This window comes from Peromyscus californicus, unplaced genomic scaffold, assembly GCF_007827085.1.
Source record: "Peromyscus californicus insignis strain IS unplaced genomic scaffold, ASM782708v3 Scaffold_20__1_contigs__length_68692818, whole genome shotgun sequence".
NCBI classification, from domain to species: Eukaryota; Metazoa; Chordata; class Mammalia; order Rodentia; family Cricetidae; genus Peromyscus; species Peromyscus californicus.
The window spans coordinates 7,070,179-7,094,538 of record NW_026294503.1 but is presented as its reverse complement, the minus strand read 5'-3'; the positions used below and the strand labels follow the sequence as shown (position 1 = coordinate 7,094,538).

At 36.0% G+C, this 24,360-nt stretch overlaps 1 protein-coding gene across 49 annotated transcripts in view; it reads right to left on the bottom strand.

Moving 5' to 3' along the window:
• Rims2 (regulating synaptic membrane exocytosis 2) overlaps window positions 1-24,360 on the bottom strand; it is a 490,233-nt gene that overhangs the window by 127,157 nt on the left and 338,716 nt on the right. For 10 of the 49 annotated variants that reach the window (XM_052747660.1, XM_052747666.1, XM_052747672.1 and 7 more), the window contains 2 exons: window positions 19,702-19,734; window positions 6,091-6,191 (listed from right to left, as the gene is read on the bottom strand). The exons of 32 other annotated variants lie outside the window; for them this stretch is intronic. In XM_052747660.1, the coding sequence (XP_052603620.1) occupies window positions 6,091-6,191; window positions 19,702-19,734 (134 nt within the window). The remainder of the gene's footprint in view (window positions 1-6,090; window positions 6,192-19,701; window positions 19,735-24,360) is intronic. 7 more of the 49 variants (XM_052747656.1, XM_052747664.1, XM_052747701.1 and 4 more) reach the window with 2 other exon arrangements.

Below are 24,360 nucleotides of genomic sequence, written 5' to 3'. Positions count from 1 at the left end.
GTTACAGTTGTTTTATTTTTTATAATTTGCATGCCATTTTCAAGGTTCATAAATTCCCACCCTTTATATTATTTTTCTTTTATATTTTGGTTGCTTGAACCTACTATAGAATAAAGGAAACATCTAAGGGTATTTGTCGTATAGTAGATTGCTGTGGCATGTTCTGTATGGCAAATGTGTTGCTGATTAGTCAATAAATAAAACACTGATTGGCCATTGGCTAGGCAGGAAGTGTAGGCGGGACAAGGAGGAGAATAAAGCTGGGAAGTGGAAGGCTGAGTCAGAGAGACACTGCCAGCCGCCACGATGACAAGCAGCATGTGAAGATGCCGGTAAGCCACGAGCCATGTGGCAAGGTATAGATTAATGGAAATGGATTAATTTAAGCTGTAAGAAAAGTTAGCAAGACGCCTGCCACAGCCATATAGTTTGTAAGCAATATAAGTCTCTGTGTTTACTTGGTCGGGTTTGAGCGGCTGTGGGACTGGCAGGTCAGAGAGATTTGTCCTGATTGTGGGCCAGGCAGGAAAACTCTAGCTACAGTAGATCCTTTCATTAGCTCAGTTATTTCTGAAATTTTATTTGGATCCACCACTTTCATTTGCATTGTCTATGAACATATTTGATTATGTCACTATTAATAGAAAACTAACTAATACCATCCATGTCATTACTGAGCACTTACTAAGTGCAAAGCTGTATCTTTTCCTGTAACTATCATCACACTGCCCAATGAAGTTTCCACCATCACCTTAGTAACAGATAAAGGACCAAAGCCACCCAAGCATCCAAGAGGCTTGGCTCCACGCTGCACTTGACAATTGCTTCCACAATGGGAGGATGCTTAAGCTTCCAAGAATTTCTGCACAAACACCAACTTTTAAACACCCATGTGGTCACTCTTATCAACACCCATGCGGTCATTCCTAATAAGCTTCAATTGATGTCCTCTCTCTGATATCTCCAGTCTGCTGTGGGATGTTCTGTATGGCAAATGTGTTGTTAATTAGTCAATAAATAAAACACTGATTGGCCGTTGGCTAGGCAGGAAGTGTAGGCGGGACAAGGAGGAGAATAAAGCTGGGAAGTGGAAGGCTGAGTCAGGGAGACACTGCCAGCTGCCATGATGAGAAACAGCATGTGAAGATACCGGTAAGCCACGAGCCACGTGGCAAGGTATAGATTAATAGAAACGGGTTAATTTAAGCTGTAAGAACAGTTAGCAAGAAGCCTGCCACGGCCATACAGTTTGTAACCAATATAAGTCTCTGTGTTTACTTGGTTGGGTTTGAAAGGCTGTGGGACTGGCAGGTGAGAGAGATTTGTCCTGACTGTGGGCCAGGCAGGAAAACTCTACCTACAAATGGCGCCCAACGTGGGGCAAGAGTTTCCACCTAAAACCTGAGAAAAGATTCTAAAACGGAGCTAAAAACAGTTCCTAATTGTCTCTCTCAAATGAGCGGCAGCTGCTGGTTTGAGCTACTGGTGGGTTCCTAGCGTGCGTGCTCGACCTGCCTATGGCGGGAATGAGGCCTTTGCAAGTGGCACTTTGAGCTGCATGGTGGATTTAGCCTTTGCTGGTGCAGAGCAAAAGGGGAGGTTTCTGGGCTACACGCTGCTTGGCTAAAAGCATAGACCCCCGATAGCTCCCAGAGCTGGCGGTAAACCATGGCCATGTTGGGAAGCTGAGGTGGGTGGAGCCAGCAGCCACAGCTGCTGCAGTTTAAAGCAAGAGATTCACAATAAGACAGATTCAGATGTAATAGTTTACAATGTGTGTAAAAGATACGTAGGCTTGAAAGAGACAAAAAAGATGATATATAGTGCCTCCCAAGTGCTGGGATTAAAGGCGTGTGCCACTGCTGCCCAGCTACTTAATTGTTTTTAAAATTATCCAAGATGCCAAATATAGCTAACTCAAAAATAAACATTACATATTTAAATATTATATACTTTTTCATGCTATTTGATACTTAATTATGAATGATTATGCTAATTTATTATATCATATAAATCACAGGTCAACTATCATTTATACTGCTAAGTTTCACAGACAAATTACATGTTTCTGAGCCAATGAGAGAACACTGATTTTGAAGAAGAGAAGTAAGTTAATCAATAAATCACTGCCAAGAATGGAAGGGTGAATCACATTCAAGATGGGAGAAAATTCAAAACCCGAGAAGCACATGGACTGCAATGCCATATTCTTCTTTGAGGAAATTCCTGGAGAAAAACAGAAATCACATGTGCATATTCCTTTATAGTTTTATCCAAAATACCCCTTGCTTCTGGTTTCTGAGAATACAAAAAATGTTTCTAGAAAGACTTGCTTAGCAGGATGCCTTTAAAGAGAAACACTAAGGAGGGTTTGTGAGTACTGTGAGTTTATCAAGAGTTATTTAGAATTATCCTTGAGACTTGAGAAATCCTGAGCGGGGCTAACAAGGTAGATGCTACGGATTTTAAAAACTAGTCTAATATTTAATACAATTCAACACAGAACTTCATGATACCATCACCGGCACTCCAGGATTATAGCTAAAAGTGTAGCAGGTGCTTTATATGTGTAAAGCTTTGGGTTTCATGTCAGTTATCTGAAAACTGAAAACCTGGGTTAGCTGTAGTTCCATTTCCCATGACTCAGTGGGTGACTGACATTCATGTGCTAACCGCCCTATGCTTTTTAATAAAGCTCACCTAACCTTTTTCTGTAACAGTATGTAACCCAATTTCTATTTTATAAGGTATTTCCTCCTCTCTCTCTCTATTTTATAATACTAGATAACCTAATTTTTTATATTTTAGAACAGTAAATTATTTAACCTTTCTTTATTATATCTAGCAGTAGATATCCCTTCTTTTCTATATTTGGTGATAGGATACCAAAGATTCTATTATTTTAAAGTAAAAAAATCTAACTTTATATGTTTTATAACAATTGATTACCTAACTTTCAATACTTCATTATGAAAGTTCCTTTCTATTACAAATAATGCTGATATGAACATAGTTGAGCATGTGTCCTTGTGGTAAGATTGAGCATTCCTTGGGTATATGCCCAAGAGTGGTATAACTGGGTCTTCAGGAAGACTTCTTCCCAATTTTCTGAGAAACCGCCATACTGATTTCCAGAATGGTTGTACAAGTTTGCATTCCCACCAACAGTGGAGGAGTGTTCCCCTTGCTCCACATCCTCTCCAACATAAGCTTGCACAGCCTTGGTGCAGTGGGAAGGGGCTTGGACCTGCCTAGGTTCAGTGTGCTGGGCTCTGCTGACTCTCCTTGGGAGACCTCGATTTGGGGGATGTGGGGATGCGGGTTGGCTTGGGAAAGAGGGCTGGGGGGTGGCAGGAGGGAGGAGGGGGGATCTGTGGATAGTATGTGGAGTGAATAGAAAATTTCTTAATAAAGAAAAATGAAAGAAAAAAGTTCCTTTATTAGATTAGTTTTGTGGGGGGGGAAACTGGATATAACATATTAAAATATATTATCCAATAGTAGTTTTTGTAAGTGGTACATAAAGAAAATCAAAATAGGTGAATAAAGACTGGAGGCGTGAGTGTCTCTTATTAAAAAGAAAACATGATTCTTAAAATTGTGGTCTAAGAAGCTATTAACATGGAAACTAAACATAACTTAATCTTGACTGAAAAAACATACTCTATAATTTTTCTTTGAACTTTAAGAGAGAAAGGTTAGCCTAGAGATGACTGGGAGGCAGGGCACCAAGGTTAACCTAGAGATACTGGGAGGCAGGGCACCAAGGTTAACCTAGAGATACTAGGAGACAGGGCACCAAGGTTAACCTAGAGATGACGGGAGACAGGGCACCAAGGTTAACCTAGAGATACTAGGAGACAGGGCACCAAGCACAGTTTCACATTTGGAAACAAGTACAGCTGTACCTTAGTGACTGGATTATAGTTTGGAGTGAGCAGAGAACAGAATCCTAGCCCCAGAAAAAGTAATTTTTTGTTATTTTTGTTATGCTCTGGTAGATTAGGCAAGCTTCATATGAGGTCTTACAAAATGTAAGATAATTTACCCTCAAAATAAAGAATCCAATTTTCATTATCATTCATCTCTGGTTTCTAGCCAACTATTTCCACTACAAAAACTAAATTTCAGAATCGCTTCACATTAGAGCAACAGTTTTAAAACTTTAGTCTATGTCAGAATCATCTAATGGAGACTTCACAGGTGTGAAGAATGCAGAGAATTATATTTCTAAAATGTCCCCAGGTGCTGTGGGATGGTCTGTATGTCAAATGTGTTGCTGATTGGTCAATAAATAAATCACTGATTGGTTAGTGGCCAGGCAGGAAGTATAGGCGGGACAAGGAGGAGAATAGAGCTGGGAAGTGGAAGGCTGAGGCAGAGAGACACTGCCAGCCGCCATGATGACAAACAGCATGTGAAGATGCCGGTAAGAGAACAGGAAGCTGGGTGAGGGAGACACTGCCAGTCGCCATCAGGACAAGGAAGATGTAAAGTACTGGTAAGCCACAAGCCACGTGGCAAGGTATAGATTAATAGAAATGGATTAATTTAAGCTGTAAGAAAAGTTAGCAAGAAGCCTGCCACGGCCATACAGTTTGAAACCAATATAAGTCTCTGTGTTTACTTGGTCGGGTTTGAGAGGCTGTGGGACTGGCAGGTGAGAGAGATTTGTCCTGACTGTGGGCCAGGCAGGAAAACTTTAGCAACACCCAGGTGCAATGGATGTCAGTGCTCTGGGATTTACATTGAAAATTATGAAATTATCTTGTTCAGTATAATTAGTTCTTTATTAGTACTCCAGCTTTTTCCAAACCTAAAATGTTTAGTGTCAAAAGTTATAAAAATTTGGGGCTTTAAACATTCAGTTATCAAAGAGTGGTGAGGACTTCAAATTTATGTTTTGGAAAACAAAAACTCTTAGCCATACCTATAGCATCTCTTTGCTCCAAGACTCTGAAATAAACTTGTAAGGTATTTCAAATAAGAACCATTGCTACTGCTTCTAGAGGACTTGCTTATTTATTTATTTGTTTGTTTGTTTATTTATTTAGTGTTTATTGTTTTGAAACAAGGTCTCACTGCGTAGCCTTGGTTGGCCTGGAACTCACTTTGTAGACCAGACTGGCCATGAACTCACATCGATCTGCCTGCCTCTGTTTTCCCAGTGCTGGGATTAGAACTTATTTTTTTATTATATGACTGATGCAGCTCATTCAACCAACCATGCTTCTAACCATGCTTCTGCCTTTTCTTGCTTCCTTGATTGATTGATTTGTTTGTTTTATAAATAGTGCTAATGATTGTGTCCAGGGCATCCTACCTTCTAGGCAAGTGTCCTGCCAGTCGGGTGAACCCCATCCCCTCGCTGCCTGTTAGGATGCCACACTGCACATCTGGTTCATTACATCTGGAGCTACCTTTCCCTTACATTGTCCTGGCTCTTATTTTTCATGACACTCTTTTCTAAAATGATGATATTATTGAGAATATTAATGTAATGATCATAGTAGACAGGATACTCATGCTATACAATAATATGATCCTAAAATGCCTTTAAAAATATAAAGGCAATGAAGAGCAAGATAAACAATACTCTTAATTTTCTTCCTGGCTAGACCTCTTATCTCAATTTATACCCAGAAGATAATTTAAAAATATATTTGCCAAATCACCTTTTGAACCTTCTAAGCATATGTTTGCTCCCATAACTCAGTAATAAATCAGATTTAATTAAAATACCAAAGTAGTAAAACAGAAAAAGATGTATTAAAAAACACACAGGATAATAATGGAAGATTTCCCTAAACATTTTTGAAGGGATACAAATTTTATAAAATAAAAAAAAAAAACTAAAAGCTTTGGTCTTTAGGTCTTTAACTTTATATGTTATATAATAATGTGTTTCTAATAAGGAGAAGTATATCCCTAAGAGCTGGTACACAAACAATTATACATTTTAGCATTTAATATCACTGGGCCATTACATTATATGTTTGTGTCTGACTTATCTATAGTAAGTCATTTAAAAGAATCTAGCAGCTTCATATGATTGCTATTTTACAACTTTTAAAAAGAAAATTGTCTTGCCTTCGAATGGTAATCTTGTTCCAGTCTGGGATCTGATCCGGCTACCTGTTTGTATTTGTTAATTTTCATTTGGCGATTTCTCTCCTCTATATCCATAGCACCTATCAAGTAGAAAAAAACCCATAAAATTAATGTTCAGTTCTTACTTCTAAATCCTAATTAGGATGTATAAAAGAAGAAATGTGAGACTGATCTGTTGTTTTCACTCCAAGTAGGAGATATAAATTAAATGTAGTATTGTCTTTATTTTAAGTTAAACTATGCATTTTGGTAAATAAAAGCATGACTATTAAAAATAATAATTTCAATCTGAATAAAATATACTTGGATTAAAAGAGAAGACAACTAGATTAAAAACCACTGGCACATCTGTGTCCAGAAGAATATATTTGATAGTACACAAATTTGGCACAAGAACTTTGGCTCTTAATTCATCATGTTAGTCTAATTGGTTTGCAACTGACTTCTAACTATTTTCCAATGCAATTTAAAACTGCACTTTTAAACTATTGTCATAAAATTAGGCTCCTCGTTAAAGCAAGTTTTCCTAGAATACATTATAAATCTAGTTACCAGGAATTTTTAAATTTGAAATTTCTATAACTAAAATTAAAAAGTGTTTATGGAATACACTTTTGATGATACCATGCTGGTAAATATATAAAATACTACTGAAATCGACTAAAAGTAGAACATAAAAAATGAGAAAAATGAATGATAAGCCTATTAAAAAAGGAGATCAGTGTCCTCAGTAACTGTTACTACCTCCAAATAAATCAATTTTAGATAGGTTTTTAAACTCTGATTTGAATTAAAAACCAAATTAATTTAACCAACCCTAACAAATATAAAAGAAACATACTAAAAGTGTATGATTTCCATAAAGAGAATTTATGCGAAGATCAGTTTTTCTTAAACATATACATTGAAAAGCACAAAAGAGGAAATGAGTTTAATGGCCTCCCTGGTGGCTATAGAACACTGTCATGTAAATTTGTAAGCATTATGCATGTAGACAGAAATGTAAACACACAAATACATACATACCCTTTGCTCAAGATCATAACTTTAAAGCTGAAGTAAAGATATCTAGACAAAAATGTACCCATCAAAATAAGCATCTAATACTTACCTGATCCAAAAAAATAATAATAATATAAATGGGATTGAAAATGTAGCAACATTATTAGCAGTTACAGAATCCTCTCCTCAGTCAATGTTTTAATTATTTTAAAATACTACTTATGCTCTGTAAAAATTTCATTATACATCTGATAAGTCTTGCTAATAACAAATTTTAAGTGAAGACTGGGGAACACAATTTTCTAGAAAGATTAACAAATTCTTGGGTAAAAGTATGCATAAAGAATTAAATTATATGACCTCTAAATATGTCATCAAATTGCTGTTGTGCTGAGACAGGTTTAGGTGGACCTTAAACTTCTGTCTCAGACTCCCAAGTGATGGGATTACTCCTGTTTTTATTCCATCAAACTTAGATCAATTATTCAGTAAGTAGCCAAAAAACTCTTAAAATAGTCATGTTTAAATAACAGTATAACTGACTTCATATGAAATTTAAGAGTGCAGAATAAACTGAATGATATATTAAAACATACGAATACCTGTGACATGAAATATAGTCAAGTCAATATAATACCTGTTAGTCCATTAAACTACACCTGTGAAATTGTTCATAGCTCAAGAAGTACTCGGACATAAAACAAATTTATTTCAAAACAGCAAAAGAATAAAATTAGCTCTGATGAAAAAAAATATGTGTAATGAAAATATGTTATTAGCTAAATATTGTTTGGGAAAAGTCTTTTAAAGAGTTTCATGCTGCTATCACAATAGTAAAATAGAATGTTAAATACAAATAATACCAACTGACAAGAAAATTCAAGCACACATAGACATAGATAAAAATATATACACATAAACATAAGCCTTTTCTAATACTTAGACTTTTGGAATGGGAAACTTCTATGACAGCTACATGTAGTCCTGAATACTAGGAAGTAATGTGACTACAGGGAGGAAGAGCAAACTTTTCATATAAAGACCCAATAATAATATACACTGTAGGTTTGTGGGTGTGGGTGTGGGTGTGTACATGCATGCGTACACATACATGCCTGCACGCGTGGGTACTTGGTCCTGCAGTGGTGTCCTCGTTTGTGTGAGTGTATGAGTGTGTGTGCATGTCTAGATCACAGGACCAGTTGAGGGGACACTGTACACCCTGCGCTTTTGAGATGGGGTCTCTCACTGGCCTGAACCCATCCATTAAGTGAGGCTGCCAGGTCAGTGAACCCCAGGGTCTGCCTGCCTCTGGCTGTTCAGTGATGAGGATATTGATAGGGATATCCACAGGGCACCATTCCCGGCTTTTGTCCTTTTCACCTGGGTGACAGGTATGAAACTCAGAGCCTCACGTTTGAGGCAGGGGCTGTCTCCTCATTCCTCATTAGCAGGTTCTTTTGCTGGTGTGCAAACTTTAACTTGGCTGCAAGTCTGCCGTGGCCTGAAGAAAGCAGCCACAGGCAATATTTACACTAATGACCGTGGCTGTGTTCTTTAACAAACCCACAGTGAACAGCATACTAAACGTGAGAAAATGAGAGCAGGTGCTCTGAAATCAAGGGGGAGACTGTCCATTCTCATCAGTCCTATCCAATACATCAAATAAACATCAATATTAACCACAATCATCAGGCAAGAGAAAGAAACAGAACACAGCAAAAAGAGCCATCTCTCTTTGCAGATTGTCTGATACTGCCTGTGAGAAACCATCAAGACTCCAGCAAGACTCTCAGAACTGATAAACCCAGCAAAGCAACAAGAAACAAAATCAACATTAAAAATTAATAGATTTTCTATGTAACAATTACATTTGCAATAGCATTAGGAGATTAAAATAGAAAAACTAGGGATGAAAATATCAAGGAAATGAAAGGTTGCTACAATCTATAATATGAAAAAACTTCCTATGTTTATGTATTGCGAGAATTAGTACTATTAAAATAGCCATAGCACCAGAAACAAAACCCTGCAAATTCAACGCGATCCCCAAGAAAATACCAGTGGAATACTTCACAGAGCGAGAAAGTAAACAAACAAGCAAACAAACAAAAAAACTGAAATTCAACCATAAGTAAAAGAAACCTCAAAATTCACCAAAGCAAGCGCAAGCAAGAAAACCAATGGCGAATGCATGACAATACCTGATTTCAAATTGCACTCATAGTTAATAGAGATAGCTTAACTACTTGATAAAGACAGACATGGAAACCCACGGAATGGAAAACTCACAACTAAATCAATGCAGCAGCAGCTGAGTCTTGACAAGATCCCCCAATACACAGCAGACAAACAAACAGTGCTGAGGAAACTGGACATTGACATGGAGATTGAAACTAAACCCATACCTCTCAAATTTTATAAATACCAGCGGAAAATGCATCATGGACCTTTATGAAAGACTTGAAACTAATGGTTGAAAAAAACAAGAGAACTCGTCAAGATTATAGCAAGGATTTCCTGAATAGGACTCCAATATCCTAGGGAACAAAAGCAAGAATTTAAATATTGGATTATATAAACTTTCCAACTTCTTCACAGCAAACAATCAACAGAATGAATGGACAACTTAATTGTCTTTGCCAGATATTTGTCTAACAGCATTAATGCACAGAATGCACAAAGAAATCAATAAACTTCCCTAAAGATTTGTTTCTAACCATGTGCATATTTGTGTGCATGTCTGTGCATGGAAAAACAAGTACCTAGGGAAGCCAGAAGTTAGCATCACATCCCCTAGAGCTGGAGTTACAACTGGTTGTGGGTTCTGGAAAGTGGACTCTGGTTAACCACTGAGCCATGTATCAAGCTCTCTAATACACTTTTAACAACAAAGAAGAGTAATCAATCAAAAATAGAAAAATGATCTGAACAAACATTTTCAAAAAAAAGGACAAATGAAAAAGCAAAAATAAAAATATAAGTGGCTAATAAATGAAAAATGCTTACACTTTAGCCACCAGAGAGATAAAAATCCTAACTACACTGAATTTTTTTCACAACAGTGAGAATGAATGGCTGTTACATTATTATTATTGTTGTTGTTGTTTTAAGGAGAGGGTAAGAAATGTTGGTGAGCCGGGCAGTGGTGGTGCGTGCCTTTAATCCCAGCACTCGGGAGGCAGAGTCAGGTGGATCTCTGTGAGTTTGAGGCCAGCCTGGGCTACAGAGTGAGATCCAGGAAAGGTGCAAAGCTACACAGAGAAACCCTGTCTCAAAAAAAAAAAAAAAAAAAAAAAAAAAAAAAAAAAAAAAAAACCAAAATGCTGGTGAAGACTAGGGAGAAAGGAATCCTAACACACAATTGGTGGGAAAGTTAAGTTAACACTGCCACTATGGAAAATAGTATAGGAGTTATTTTTAAAAACAAAACAAAACAACACCAAAACCCCCAAGAAAACTAGAATATGACTCAGTTACACTACTGGTGGGTATTTAGTTGAAGGAAATGAGGCTCAAACATAAAGTTTATTGTGTCCCATTAGGCAAGCTGTGGAATTAAACTGGGCACTCCTTGTCAACAAATGAATAATAAAAAAACATGGAACATATACATAATAGCATATATTCAGCTAAAAAAATGAAATCATGTCATTTATAGAAAATGGATGGGAGGGTATTATGTTAAACAAAATATATTACATAATCCAGATCTCAGAAAAACAAGTATCACATGATTTCTTTCATCAATGAAGCTTAAAGAAAAACAAAAATTAAAAAAAATAAAGATGATCCAAAAGAGGACGGCCTATAAAGGAAGGAGAAAGTAGAGAGAGGGAAGAGAAAGGAAAAGGAGCGGATGGGGGTGAAGAGATAATCAAAGCCCAGTGTTCCACGTATGGAAGCCACGGGGCAAAATGAACTAATCTGCATAACTAACAACATTTATGACTTAAAAACCTTACATTTATAAAACAAGTATGGTACAAGATTTAGGTCTTGGCATACTGGTTTAATTTTACGTACAAAAGGGCCTTTCTCATTAGCAATGATCAAAAAATTGTACAGGATCTGAGCTGGGAAGATAGCTTAACTGGTTATATGCTTGACCTGCAAACAAGTGGACCTGGGTTCCATGCACAGAGTTCAGCTCAGAAGGAAATCCATGCGTGGTGGTGCACACTGGCAATTCCAGCGTTGGGGAAGTAAAGACAAGTGAATACCTTGGACTCAATGGCCAGCCAGCTGAATTTAGTAAGTTCCAGGCCAATGAGAAACTCTGTGTTAAAAAAATGAGGTGAATGAAGCTTGGGGAACAACAACAAAGGCTAACCTCTGGTCTCCATACAGATGCACACATGTGCATATAAATACACATATGTACACACAAACTATATGATTGGATTCATGTACTATTATTTATATTTAACAGACCACTACAAGCCCTAAGAACAATACTAATCTACATTCGCTATATTTTACTCTAGCTATCGAATTTCCAATCTCCAGGCTAACTCTTCCTTCCAAACAATCACCTCTTATAGAATGTACCCAAGGAAAACTTCTGATTCTAGCCATAAACAGCAAATCTCAATGGATCACATTAGCTAACATGCTTGAATAAATAACCCCTCAACTAGTAACTTTGAAATCTAGACGACTACGCTGTGGGACAAATGAACACCATACCATAATCAATATGCCTTATATGAAGTCTTGGAGAGGAAGAGTCACTGATAAAGAAACTTGCCATAAAGAATTCCTCACTGTTAGGTTTCAAACTCTGGACAAAAGGCTGAGGTGCCTATTTACTATATCAAAGCGGACCCTGGCCTCCAGCTTCTCCCAGCTTCCCTCAGTATCTATGTGTTACAGGGACCTCTTGGCTGGCGTACCCCGCCCCCTACTGTTGTGGGATGTTCTGTATGCTATGAACGTGTGTTGCTCTGACTGGTTGATAAATAAAATGCTGATTGGTCAGTAGCCAGGCAGGAAGAATAGGTGGGATAAGCAGAGAAGGAGAATTCCGGAAAGAGAAAGGCTGAGTCAGGAGAAGCCAGCCCACCATCCAGCCCACCATTACAAGCCAGCATGTAATGGCACACGGTAAAGCCATGGAGACCTTGGCGACATAAACAGAAGTGGGCTGAGTTTAAATGTAAGGGCTAGTCAGTAGTTAGCCTGAGCTAATGGCCAAGCAGTTTTAATTAATATTAAGCCTCTGTGTGATTAATTTATAAAAGGCTGCGGGACTGTGAGTGAGAGATTTGTCCCGACCTTGGGTCAGGGGGGACACAGAAAAACTTCAGCTATACCCTACCCTAAACTTCTCCAGCCAAAGGGCTGAGCTGCCCTTCCCCCAGCCGTCCTACCCTATATGATCCAAACATTTTGTTCCCTGGACTCTACTCCCTTTTGGGCCTCCTGGCTGCTGCTCTTGGTTCCCCTCTCTTCCCTCCCCACCATCCTCACATGGCTCAGGGTCATGTCCACTCCCCACTCTCCCCACTCTCCCAATGTCCCTGTCTCTGCCTAGTTTCCCTTTTATCTGTAACAAACTTCGTCCTCCATCATACTTAGGTATAGTCATGCCCTTTTCTTTCTTTTTTTCATTTACTCACCAGCAAATAAACTTTTCTTTGTTGGACTTTTACCCAATCAAAGGAAAGTAATCCAGAAATAATATTTTTGTTTCATCCAAATTTAACCTTTTTTCCCCTTCCCCTTTTCATTCCCCCTTGGAATGAAAAACAATTTATAAGATCAAGCCAAATGGAAAGGGAATTGATTGGACAAAGAATGGACCTTAAAGTTATATAGAGATGAGTAAAGATAGGTCAACCGATAAATTGGTAATAGATAGTTTTTGTCTTGTTTTGTTTGAGACAGGCTCTCATAACGTAGCTCGAACTGGACTGGAACTCACTGTCCTCCTGCTGCAGCCTCCTGCGAGTTATTATTCTAGCAATGTGCTTTCAGATCCATCTCGGCTCATTTTACAAAAGAGAACCGTGACACAGAAAATTTCTGTTTCAGTTTGCCTCTGTAGAACGGCAGGTAACTAACACAGCATATGCAAATGTCTGAGCAGTTCAAGTCTTAGACTTGTTAACAATGCTAATATTGACCTGTATTATAACAAATGCAAACAAAAAAATCATTCCCAAATTATTGTGATATGATTACTATTCATATTGGTTTCCTTTATATTTTTGATTCCAACATTTTAAGAGTCTTATGAGCTTTTGGTTATAAAATGAAATTATATTAGCCAAGGCTTTAAATCATAATTTAAATCAATAATGATAACACTATCTCAAACAAAAGACATATAGAAGAAGATAAACGTGGGGGTTTGAATTGGGAAAACATGTAGAGAAAAGAAAATGTTTGCTACTTAAATTAAGGACATATTGTTAAATTAAATGATAGTAAACCCTAAACGTGATGCTTCCAATGCAGTAACAATTTCTTTCCAAATATACATGTTGACCTCCTAAAACATAATCGTATATTTGGGTCATGAGCTGGGTTAAACTAGTAACATTTATGCAGCCATACTGTAAATAAGGAGAAAGAAGCAGAGGAGAGCTTTAGGGGGTGTAGACACTAATTTTGATTCACAACATACACAAAAAGAAAAAATAAAATTTATATATTTTATTCATGGTGTCTAAATAAACATTTCACAAACTGGCATTCAAATATGTAATCAAACTTCGGATCATCATTAGTTGGAAAGTTATTTACAACGGCAAAAGGAGATATTTACAAGTATGGGTTTTCAACCTTACTCATGCCCAGCCACCAACTTGTGCCTCTTTTCCCAAGTTGCTAATTGGTCAAAGATATAAGAACCACAAAGAAGAATGCCATGCTGTTTAACCCTACTTCAGACACTGAAGGAATGATCCACAAACAGGGAAACCTAAAAAATGGATAGTAATAATGAAGAATAAAACTCAGCTGAGGTCACTCTGAAGAGAAAGAAATTGGAGGACGAGATGAGTAGGTATCAGGCAGCTAACTTCATCTGGATGGAATATAACCTCCCAGTAGCTCCCATATGAATACAAGTTACACCGAGGAACCTAAAGAGAGCTTGAAAGTAGATTGAAGTGGTCTTCACTTAAAATCTCTACATTCTTGTCTTATCCTCATCTCAACCCTCTAGTCTGTTTTCTCTATGTCATCCTTTGCATGCTGGACACATTTTTGGCTTTTAAATGTGTCACAGGTATTCTGAAAGGTTAAGAGTGTGTTGGGATGGGAGACAGGACTATTTCATTCTAAATTCCTCAGACAGCTTAGGTATTTATCTGGTCAAAATGTTATACAAGAGAGACCTGCAAGCTTTAGCTACTGTCCTATCCTCAACATCTAGAAGCCTACTGAAGGAATGTTTTGTAAACATTCCTTGAAAAAATGGATTGCAGGATGTGAAATCTAACAGCCCTAGATTAAGAATATTATGGATAATTTCTCTCTTATGTAAGTCAACTATGTTGTATTATAAATTTAATACGCCATTATGGTAACTAGGGAGTAACTTTAATGCAACATAATGAAGCGTGTTGGTCATATGGTTACTTTAAGATGAATTTTTAAGACTTTATTACATTTTTTATTCCTGTATTAATAGACAACATTAAGACATTAAATCTAGATTTGATTAGAACTATACAAAAATGTGTGGTTTTGGTCTATAATAATATTAAGAGGAAGCTTTAAATAGTTGAGGAACTCATGATTTAATTAATATTATATTTTGGCAATGTGTTTAGGATTTTATGACAAAATCTCTCCAACCTTATGATTATTATCCTTTGGTTATATAGTTAGAGATAAAAATTCAGGACCTACACACTGCTGAACAAGTGATCTCCCAATTTAGTTATGCCAAGACCCAGATTTCCGTAACTGTTAAAACAACTCATCTCCTACATGAGAAAATGAGTTGTTCCTAGTTTTTTGCTTGTTTTCCTTCTCCATGGTAGTGTTTTGTTTTGGTTTATTGGGATTTATTTGTTTACTCTTGAAATGGAAAGTATTCCATCTTAGCTGGCCATTATTTTTATTCTTCTGTTAAATGAAAGTACACATATGTGCATGCAAACACATACGTACAAATACACACAATTTTAATTTTAGAATTTCCTCTTTAAACAATCCTGGGAATGTCTATTATTCAAACATCTTACTTGCTAGTTGGTTAGAGATTACTGATGTATTAAATGCAATGTCAAAATTGTAATGTAAAATCTACGAGCTTGCTAATAATAAAGTAAGTAAAAAGTAGATATTTTTCTGAAAAATAAGCTTTTTGCATAATTTGAGCTAGATTATGAAAAGTACTTTTAATTTCCTTCAAATTACAAAAGTGATGGGCGGGGGAAGTGGGGGGACCTTGGGGGGAAGCGGGAGAAGAGGAGGGAGGGGGAGCTGTGGTTGGTATGTAAATTGAAAATCAATTTTTAAATAAAATAACATGTAAGAAAGGGGAAAAAATTACAAAAGTGATGTCTCTAAAACAATACAATTCTTAATATTTAAATGACAACAAATCTAAGTTTGAATATATGATTTAGCCAATGCCTCATTAAATGACATAATTTTCACACTACAAATATATCTAAGTGAATCTATTATATGTGAATTTAATTCTAAAAAGGTTAAAAAACAGTATTTCTTCTTTTTCAACATTTTATTAGATTTATTTCTTTAGTTATTTAGTTTCATGGGGGTAGGAGGGACATACAGAAACTACTGTATGCTGTGGAGGCCAGAGACAAATTGTGGGAAGTGGGTCTTCTCTCAGGATGTGGGTCCTGGATATGGGACATGAATCATCTGGCTTGGTGGCAATGCCTTTATCCACTGAACCATCTCAAAAAAAACCCCACCAAAAGGTCCATGATTATTTTTAAGTTTCTGGATTTATATTGTTCATACTAATTTTACTATTATTCTCATAATCACATTTTTATATTTCAAAAAAAATCATGCTTCAATTAATATTCTTTTTGGATTATGATTTAAATGTTTTCATATATTTACTTATCCCTGAATTTCTTATTTAAGGAAATGTCTATACATAACTTTCACTCACTTTTCTATTAAAGCTTTTCAAGTAACTTAGGTCTCAAGGTTCTCAATACTTTCTCTAAGCTGTAGTAAATGTGTTTTCCCAACATGCTGTGTTTTTACTTATGATTTTGATAGTATGTTTACAGTGACCACACTACAGTCAGTTCTCTCTCTCATTTCTTTGACTGTGGTTTTTAAGAAGGTGTTCTTTTTTTAGATTGATAAACTTTTATTCTCCTATGAATACATATAAATCTGGGCCAAGGGTTGTAGAACAGTGGTATAACATGTGCTCAGGATGTGTGAGGTCATGAGTTCAATACCCATGAACCCCATCCCCAAATATAATCATTCTGTTAAACTAGCTGGAGTTCATTACCAAAACTAAGTAGTGTTTGGGAGCCAGCCCAAGCTCACCTTCCTAGCGAGTGGACTAGAATTACATCTCTCCGACTTCAACACTGCTGTTCTATCCTACTCGGACATTGTTTCAGAAATGAGAAAGCTCAGGAGTACAAGCACTGAAGCTGTGATGCAGTCTTATGTGACAATTACATTCTACACTAGCAGCTACCAACCAATACACCTGTGACATATATAATATGTATTATATATTATAACGATATATAAGTAATTAATAGCAAATGTAAATAAGAATAATAAAATAAGTAATAATAAAAAATATATAAATCAAAAATAATTCCATATAACAGAAAGAATGCTTCCATATATTTTCCCACACATTTTGGGTTGAGCTATTATTAGGTTACAGTGACAAAGAAAATAAACTTCAACATCACTGAAGATGTGAGTCAAGGCTAATGAAGTTACTAACCTTTTACTGGTTAGCACTTCAGTGAGCTTTAGAAAAGCATTAACCCATCTCACTTTTACCCACCGCTGTAATCCACCATAAACTGCTCGTCACAAAACTTGCTGACAGTATTTCCTCTATCAGAGCATCTGCTTGGCTCCTCTGCTGATCGTTCTTTTGTTCAGGGCTTTGGACAGAACGCACTAATCTTTACTCACCCCATGTTGCCTGAGTTTGCCGAATCTAAACAATGAGGTTAGTACAGACCAAGACCTTGTTTGCAGCGTTATGGCTGCATCAGAGTTGGAGAGGCTACACTTCACCAGAACAGACCTACCTCCCCACCACAGGGTTAAAACGGATGCCAAGAAAGACTTCAGATTACATTTACCGAATAACAAAACCTGTTTTCTAACACTATCGGAAGCCAATAAAACATTTCTTTTTCTCTACACATTTTTAAAATTTATGTTTTGGGAATTTTATACATGAATATATCATTTCTAACTTTCCCTCTCTTTTCTTTAAATTCTAATTCACGTGCCTACTAGACACCATTTACTCTTCCATGGAGCACCGCCTTCGTTATCAGCTCTCTCTCTCTTCTCAGAATCTCTGAACTCTCCAGGAACGTTACTTCTACCCTCTGTCTGTTGCAAGAAATCCTTTGATAACGTCTAAATGAACCTCTGGATTTTTTTCCCTTAGAGTAGCATAATTTCCCCTTCTCATTTTGCCACTACAAATTATATAGAGCATTTCTTTCATCTACCCAATACTCATTTCCTTCTTAAAAAATCCAATCTGTTTTGTTTAAAAATCATGCATGACCTTTGTTCTCTTGAGCTCCCTGCTTTGACTGGAGGCATTCTTAGCTTTCCTGGTGGACTCTGACATGCCATCCTTGTCCCTAACCTGCAGTGTGGCCCCAGCTTCTCGACAGAGGGTCCATTTCTCTCTTACCCAGAATGGAAAGCTCTCTCTCTCTCTCACACACACACACACACACACACACACACACACACACACACACACACACACACACACACACACACACACACTATGGTATGAGTGGGTAAGAGAGACAGAGCCCCAAAACAGTACCCTTATTTTCCAGGCCGGCATTTCTGCATCTCCTTGTTTACTTTTCTAATCCCATGTAAATCTCTTTGATGCTTATTCAATACCAAAGCAAATTTCACACATCTCTTCATCCATCATGGACCCTCAGTAACTTCAATCACCTAGCATTAAAATATATTTGCCTTCCCAACTGCCATATATGTTCTACCTCAGAAACCCATTCCTGGGACCAAACTTGCTCCCTTTACATTATCTGTAAATGTCTAACACACAAAAAATTAAATACCAGATTAAGCTCTGATAATAATCTCCTCTTTGATTTGTCTTCAGTATCATATTAAATTAGTTTTTTCACCAAATCTTTTCTCCCTCAGAAATTTTTAGAAACCTGCGTTTACCCATGACTTCATATGACTTTCCCTGCTCATTTCTCAGCACATTACTTCAGCTTGCCTTGTCATGAACCCTACATTCCTCCTTCTCTTCCACCTTCTTTTGGAACTCTTCGTCAGTGCATCTTGGATCCAAATAATTCTATCAGAGCTGCGGCAGTCAGTCACAGAGTTTAAGGGAAACAATGCCATCATGAATCTAGGATCTCTGTATGTCTGCTTGGTGAGCATCTTCTTCCAAGCCCCAAGGTAGCTGTTCTTTATAACTTCTCTACAGCACCAACATTGTTTCCCTGTTTCCACATCAATTTGAAACATACTTTATAGAAATAGTCAACATTTTCTAACTTTTAATATACAACTTGATATAACAAGTATTTTTGAACTAACCCCGTTTCTGACAGACATGATCATATCATTTTTTGTGATTCTCATATAATAATAGTGTCTATAAGTAATTATTGCAGTTATTTGTTAGACAGAGTATGCAGCTGTTTTTGTTTGCCGTGGTCTTTCCAACATCCAGTATTTGTTAATGAAAAATATTCAACCTCCAGCTCTTCCACGAAAGCCTCTATGTAAATCTGTTTAAAATCGATTTTATTTGAATTTGTAACTTTTTTGAACACACTGTCCAAACCATCCATACTGGCATATTTACACAGCATATTATCCTCATCTATTAATTACTAAGTATTAGGAATAAGTAAATAAATTCAATAAACTTTCTTCATAGCCTGTGTTAGGTCTTTGGCATCCTCATATCCTAGAACAATGCTGGTCATGATATAACTAAAAAGCTTTTTTCAAGTTATGTAAAAATGGAACAAATCAAGTTTTAATGGTAAAATAAGTTTGGGAGTAAATTTATGATTAACTTATTAATTTAATCTAGCTGACTTTCTCCCATAAATACTCACATGTATACATATACGCATGTATGTATCTTTTACATCTGATTATTTTTCTAGTTATAGAAAAACAACACATACAACATTATATGAAATTCACTATTTTACTTTTATCCATCAAATTGAAGCATCTGCTGTAAAAAGTTGGAATATAAATACTTTTAAAACCTGAAAAATTAAATACTTTCATATATTAGAAAAGTGAGAATTTATGAAATGAGTAAAAAAATAGTAAGATGTTTCCAGGATAAGTTAGATTATATGAAAAGAAAAACAAAGAAAATCAGTAGGAGAGACAGACCTGTATATCTTCTCCTTGTGGAATCCACTTCTTCTGTGGTCACAGCATATAATGAACAGACATAGACAAAGGAGATGGGTGTGAGTGGATGAACTCAAAGGTAACGTGACACTGGAGGGAAGAGCCCCAAGTCATTGAGAGAAATCCTGTGCAGTCGTAGGGAAGATAACAGCCAAATGCACAGCATTAAAAAAAGGCAAGAACTGATGGCAAAGAAGGCACATAGCTATAGGTTAGCAGAAGGAGAAAAATAAAGTTAGTGCATAGAAGAGAACCTCAAAGTTTAGTTACTTAAGTACAGCCAATCTTGATTACTGACACTGAAGAAAAATACCATTAGTGAAAAAGGACATATTATTTGTATGTCCTCATTTTTTTTTTTTTTTTTTTTTTTGGTTTTTCGAGACAGGGTTTCTCTGTGTAGCTTTGCGCCTTTCCTGGAACTCACTTGGTAGTCCAGGTTGGCCTCGAACTCACAGAGATCCGCCTGGCTCTGCCTCCCGAGTGCTGGGATTAAAGGCGTGCGCCACCACATTTTTTAGACATTGCTGAGTCAAATTAAAACCTGTGAAAATGCCTTCAATATTTAAGTATGTAAAGAAAGAATTTGAGTTATTTCATTAAAAAGAGCTGTGTCCCACCCAAACTGTGATGTTTCTCCAATTAATCAGGAAAACAGTTTGTCTATCAGGCCAATATCTCATGAAATAATTTCACTCTAGTGAAATATTTAAATAAAAAATTACAAATTACTACATAATTCATTATAAGAACAGTAGATGAAATATAAGGTTGTAGTTTATCACTGAACATTAAAATTGTCATTAATTTTGAGAAATTTCTTTTGACTATATTCCTTTATAATAACTACTTACTCAGAAAATTCTTACAAATATCATAGTATAGATTGTTAGTACAGTTTCTTTTAACATTTACCCTTACAAATCACTATTGACTACAATGGATAAGGCATACATTTAAGAAATAATACTTTTCTAACTACTACTTGAGAAGTTGAAAAGATACTGGTTTATACAGCAATTTGAAATCAAGAAAAAAGTCAATTAAACTAAGCTTTCAAAGAAAATCTTTCAACATATTGATGAGGTAGGGTTATCACAACTAACACAGTGAAATAACAACACAAAGTCATAATCTCCTATTAAAATCAAATCCTCTTTCCTGAATCCAATACACAGAATTCTTAAATACCATGCTATGTTCTAGATAAATTGAATTATGGATTTTGAGTGATTTATAAAGGAAAAAACATGTTGGAATACAAATATATTAGAGTTTTAAGTCCTGAGGTAATTAATTATTAAAACAAATGCTTCTTTTCATGGATGGCAAGAAAATGAAATCTTTCTATTACAAGAAAAGTACTAAAATAGTCTTAGAAAAGAAGAAAGAGAAATAACTGGAAAAGGAATAACATTTGATACCTAGCAATGTTTTCTTTATTGTGTAAGCATATTTTCATGTATAAAATTGGACACTCCTCACAATTGTATTTCAAACTAGAGGCCCCTAATAGGATTGAACACAAGAAAAACCATCTGTGCCCTTCTGAAACGTACCCATGGACATGTATGTCGAAGAGCTGCAAGCTGTATGCCCCTTTCCATTCCCATTTCACCCATACTGGGAAGGTAATGGAAAAAATCAGAGATAGCAATAGCACAGGCCCATGCTGGAGTCTGTCTGTCACATTATTATTCTTTGATATGACATTTTTATAAACATTAGCAACAGTGCTAAAATAGTTAAAAGGATAACATGTTAAAAATTAATTGGTAAGAATTGGAAGATTGTTTACAGATACAACATCTCATATTTTTTTTTGGTAGAAAACATGAATTGCCATTAATTAAGCTTCCTTTTCGTCTAAGCATTTTCCTGCACACTGGATTAATTGATATGGTTATCATACCATATATTGTTTTGTAAATGACAATTTCTTCTCAGTTTCACTCATTATTATAGTAAATAGTGGAGACATAGAGACTTCAAGTGAACTTACTCACAAAACAAATACAGTGGCATGATCAGTAACAGAACAAATGTTTTCCTCATTACCTGGCTAATTTTCTACTCAATGCTATCTGACCCAAGAACTTGTGAGACAAGATATCAAACGATGAAGAAACCAAGAACCAGTCCTCTCACCGTGAGACCTGAACTGGACATTTAGTTCACATAGAATTTCACATCACAAATGGTCAAGTAGCCCAGGATGCTTTCATTTTATAGGAGATCGGTCAGGACCTACATTCTCAGAGACAATTATTTAATACAAATTTTGTATTATTCATAAAAGGAACAAAAAAGATCTTGACAATCTCACTACTGACAGGAAGTGTCCATTAAACCACTTTCATTATTTATGTATCTATGATATAGTGATGAACAGGTCAAAAGAGTACATATAAAATATAACTCAGGCAGACAGAGTCATCACGGGAATCAGCAGACCTCCATGTACAATCAGTTCCCAGCTCTGTGAGGCTTTCTTGCCTTCCTTGGGGTTACAGTTACAAATGTATTACATGTTAAAACAGTCTCATTTAAAAGAAACACTTAAAATCACAAATCAGTCTTCAGCGATATGAACTTTTGTCAAGCTAACAAACTGAAAGGTTCTGTACATGTATGGTGATGAAGAGCAGATGCCACTGGCCCCTTGAGGAAGCTGTGTGTCAGCTGCTAGGTCCCTATGTGCCAGTGTTCTTAATGAGTTATTTAAAAAAAAAATGAAGTGGGGAGATGGTGTGAGGTAAGATGGAGAAGGAAATGGGTGGAATAAGTATAGTTTGTTGTATCCATGTGAGAAAGTCTTAAAAATAAAGTAAATTTTTAAAAGTTTTGTGTATCCCCTCTACACTTCCTATTTCTGTAGCTTTCAATTGATCATCACCAGGACACAAATACTATCAGTGCTGGCAGTCAACGACCAGTTACCACACCCCTCTACAACCAGCACACCAGGATCTTCATTTAACCATAATCTGTTAAGAGTGATCACAAACAGCAAAAAGTACCCTGTATCACAAGTGTGGACTTCTGTCACAGTTATGGCTACAACTCTGTTCTAGGCTTAGTAAATACAAAGGTTTTATAACTATGCAAAAGTATCTTTCAAGAAATATTTTTAAATGTAAAGAACCATCAAGCTGTAAATCAGAAAAGGACTTGAGTCTAACTCAAACAAAATATACACACATACATATTAAAAAACTAGATACTTTGGCTAAATATTCAGATATTTTGGCTTTTACAATAAAAAATTACCATATATTATTTTAATAAAACATATTTGGTTTAGTTAAGACGTTGAAAATGTGCATATCTACCCCTGCTATGCAAAATTTTAAGCAAATCAAAATGTCTTTCCTTGTAAATGATGTTTTATATTCTCAAATTTCTACTGAACATATGTGAAAAATTCAAACAGACATCATAAGAAACTTTACTTTAAAAAAAAGCAGATAGATAAGACCTGCAATTTCACCACAGGCACTGAGCATCCTTCTAACACTCTGTTGATGAGCTCACGATGTTCCCACTCATCACCACTCAGAGAAGCACATTACAGTTAGTACTGTTGCTGGAGGGACTGTACTTGAGTTAGCAGACATCCTTGAAGAACAAGTATTATATTCAAATATTTCCAACACAATGAAAAAGAAACATGAAGGGTTTAAGTTTTTTAGAGAGTAAAGCTAACAACAGAATGTAATTTTATTGATTCAGAGGTTTACAATGACATCTGTAAGAGATGTGTATTTCCAAACCAAGCCTGGATGAGCACACACCCGAACAGGGTGGCCTTAGAACAAGTCTGCAGGCGCATAACTGGATTCTGGGGTTGGCGTGAGGTCCTGAAACCAGGCCCTTGAGAATCAAGTGCTGGCTTCATTTATTTCTAAGTAAACTAACAGCACTTAAATCTAAAGCTTATCTGTTCATTTGTATCTTATTAAACATTAACTTATTTGCCTTACAAAGGTTTTTCTATCAAGAAAAATAAATTAATTCTATCAAAGTCCATAAATTATCAGACAATATGTAAAAGTAACTAAGAATAGAATCCTGATTAATCTTCCCAGATTTAATGGATAAAATATCAAATTAGAAGACTAGTTTAGAATTATTCTTTAGATTGAATATATTATAAAATCCTTTCAAGAGATCTCAAGGTATTCAAAACTAAAAAATAAGAATACAAAATATGAAAAATACCCAAGAAAAATTTCATGTGTAAAATTTAATATAATAAATCACCCAAAATAGATAAATTTATAAAGCATAATTCCAAAGATAAATTGAAGAAAAATCCCTATTTTCATATTAGTTAGAAATTCTATAGGTGTTATGATACAGACACATTTATATTGGAAAAAACCCAGCACTCAAATCATACAAGGCTAAAAGTAGAACTTACACAATTGCTAATGCCACGGTAGCTGGCTGAGCCTAAGTGAGTACTGTGGAGTCAGAAAGGTAATATATGCCACTCCAATATCGCATTTCATTAACTTGATTTAAAAACAAAGAAACAGACACAAGGCAAGAAAAGGCCCACAGACTGATTTTCAGACAAGACAGCAAACAAGGGGACCAATGTGGTTTCAGAGTAATTACCATATATGAAGGCAA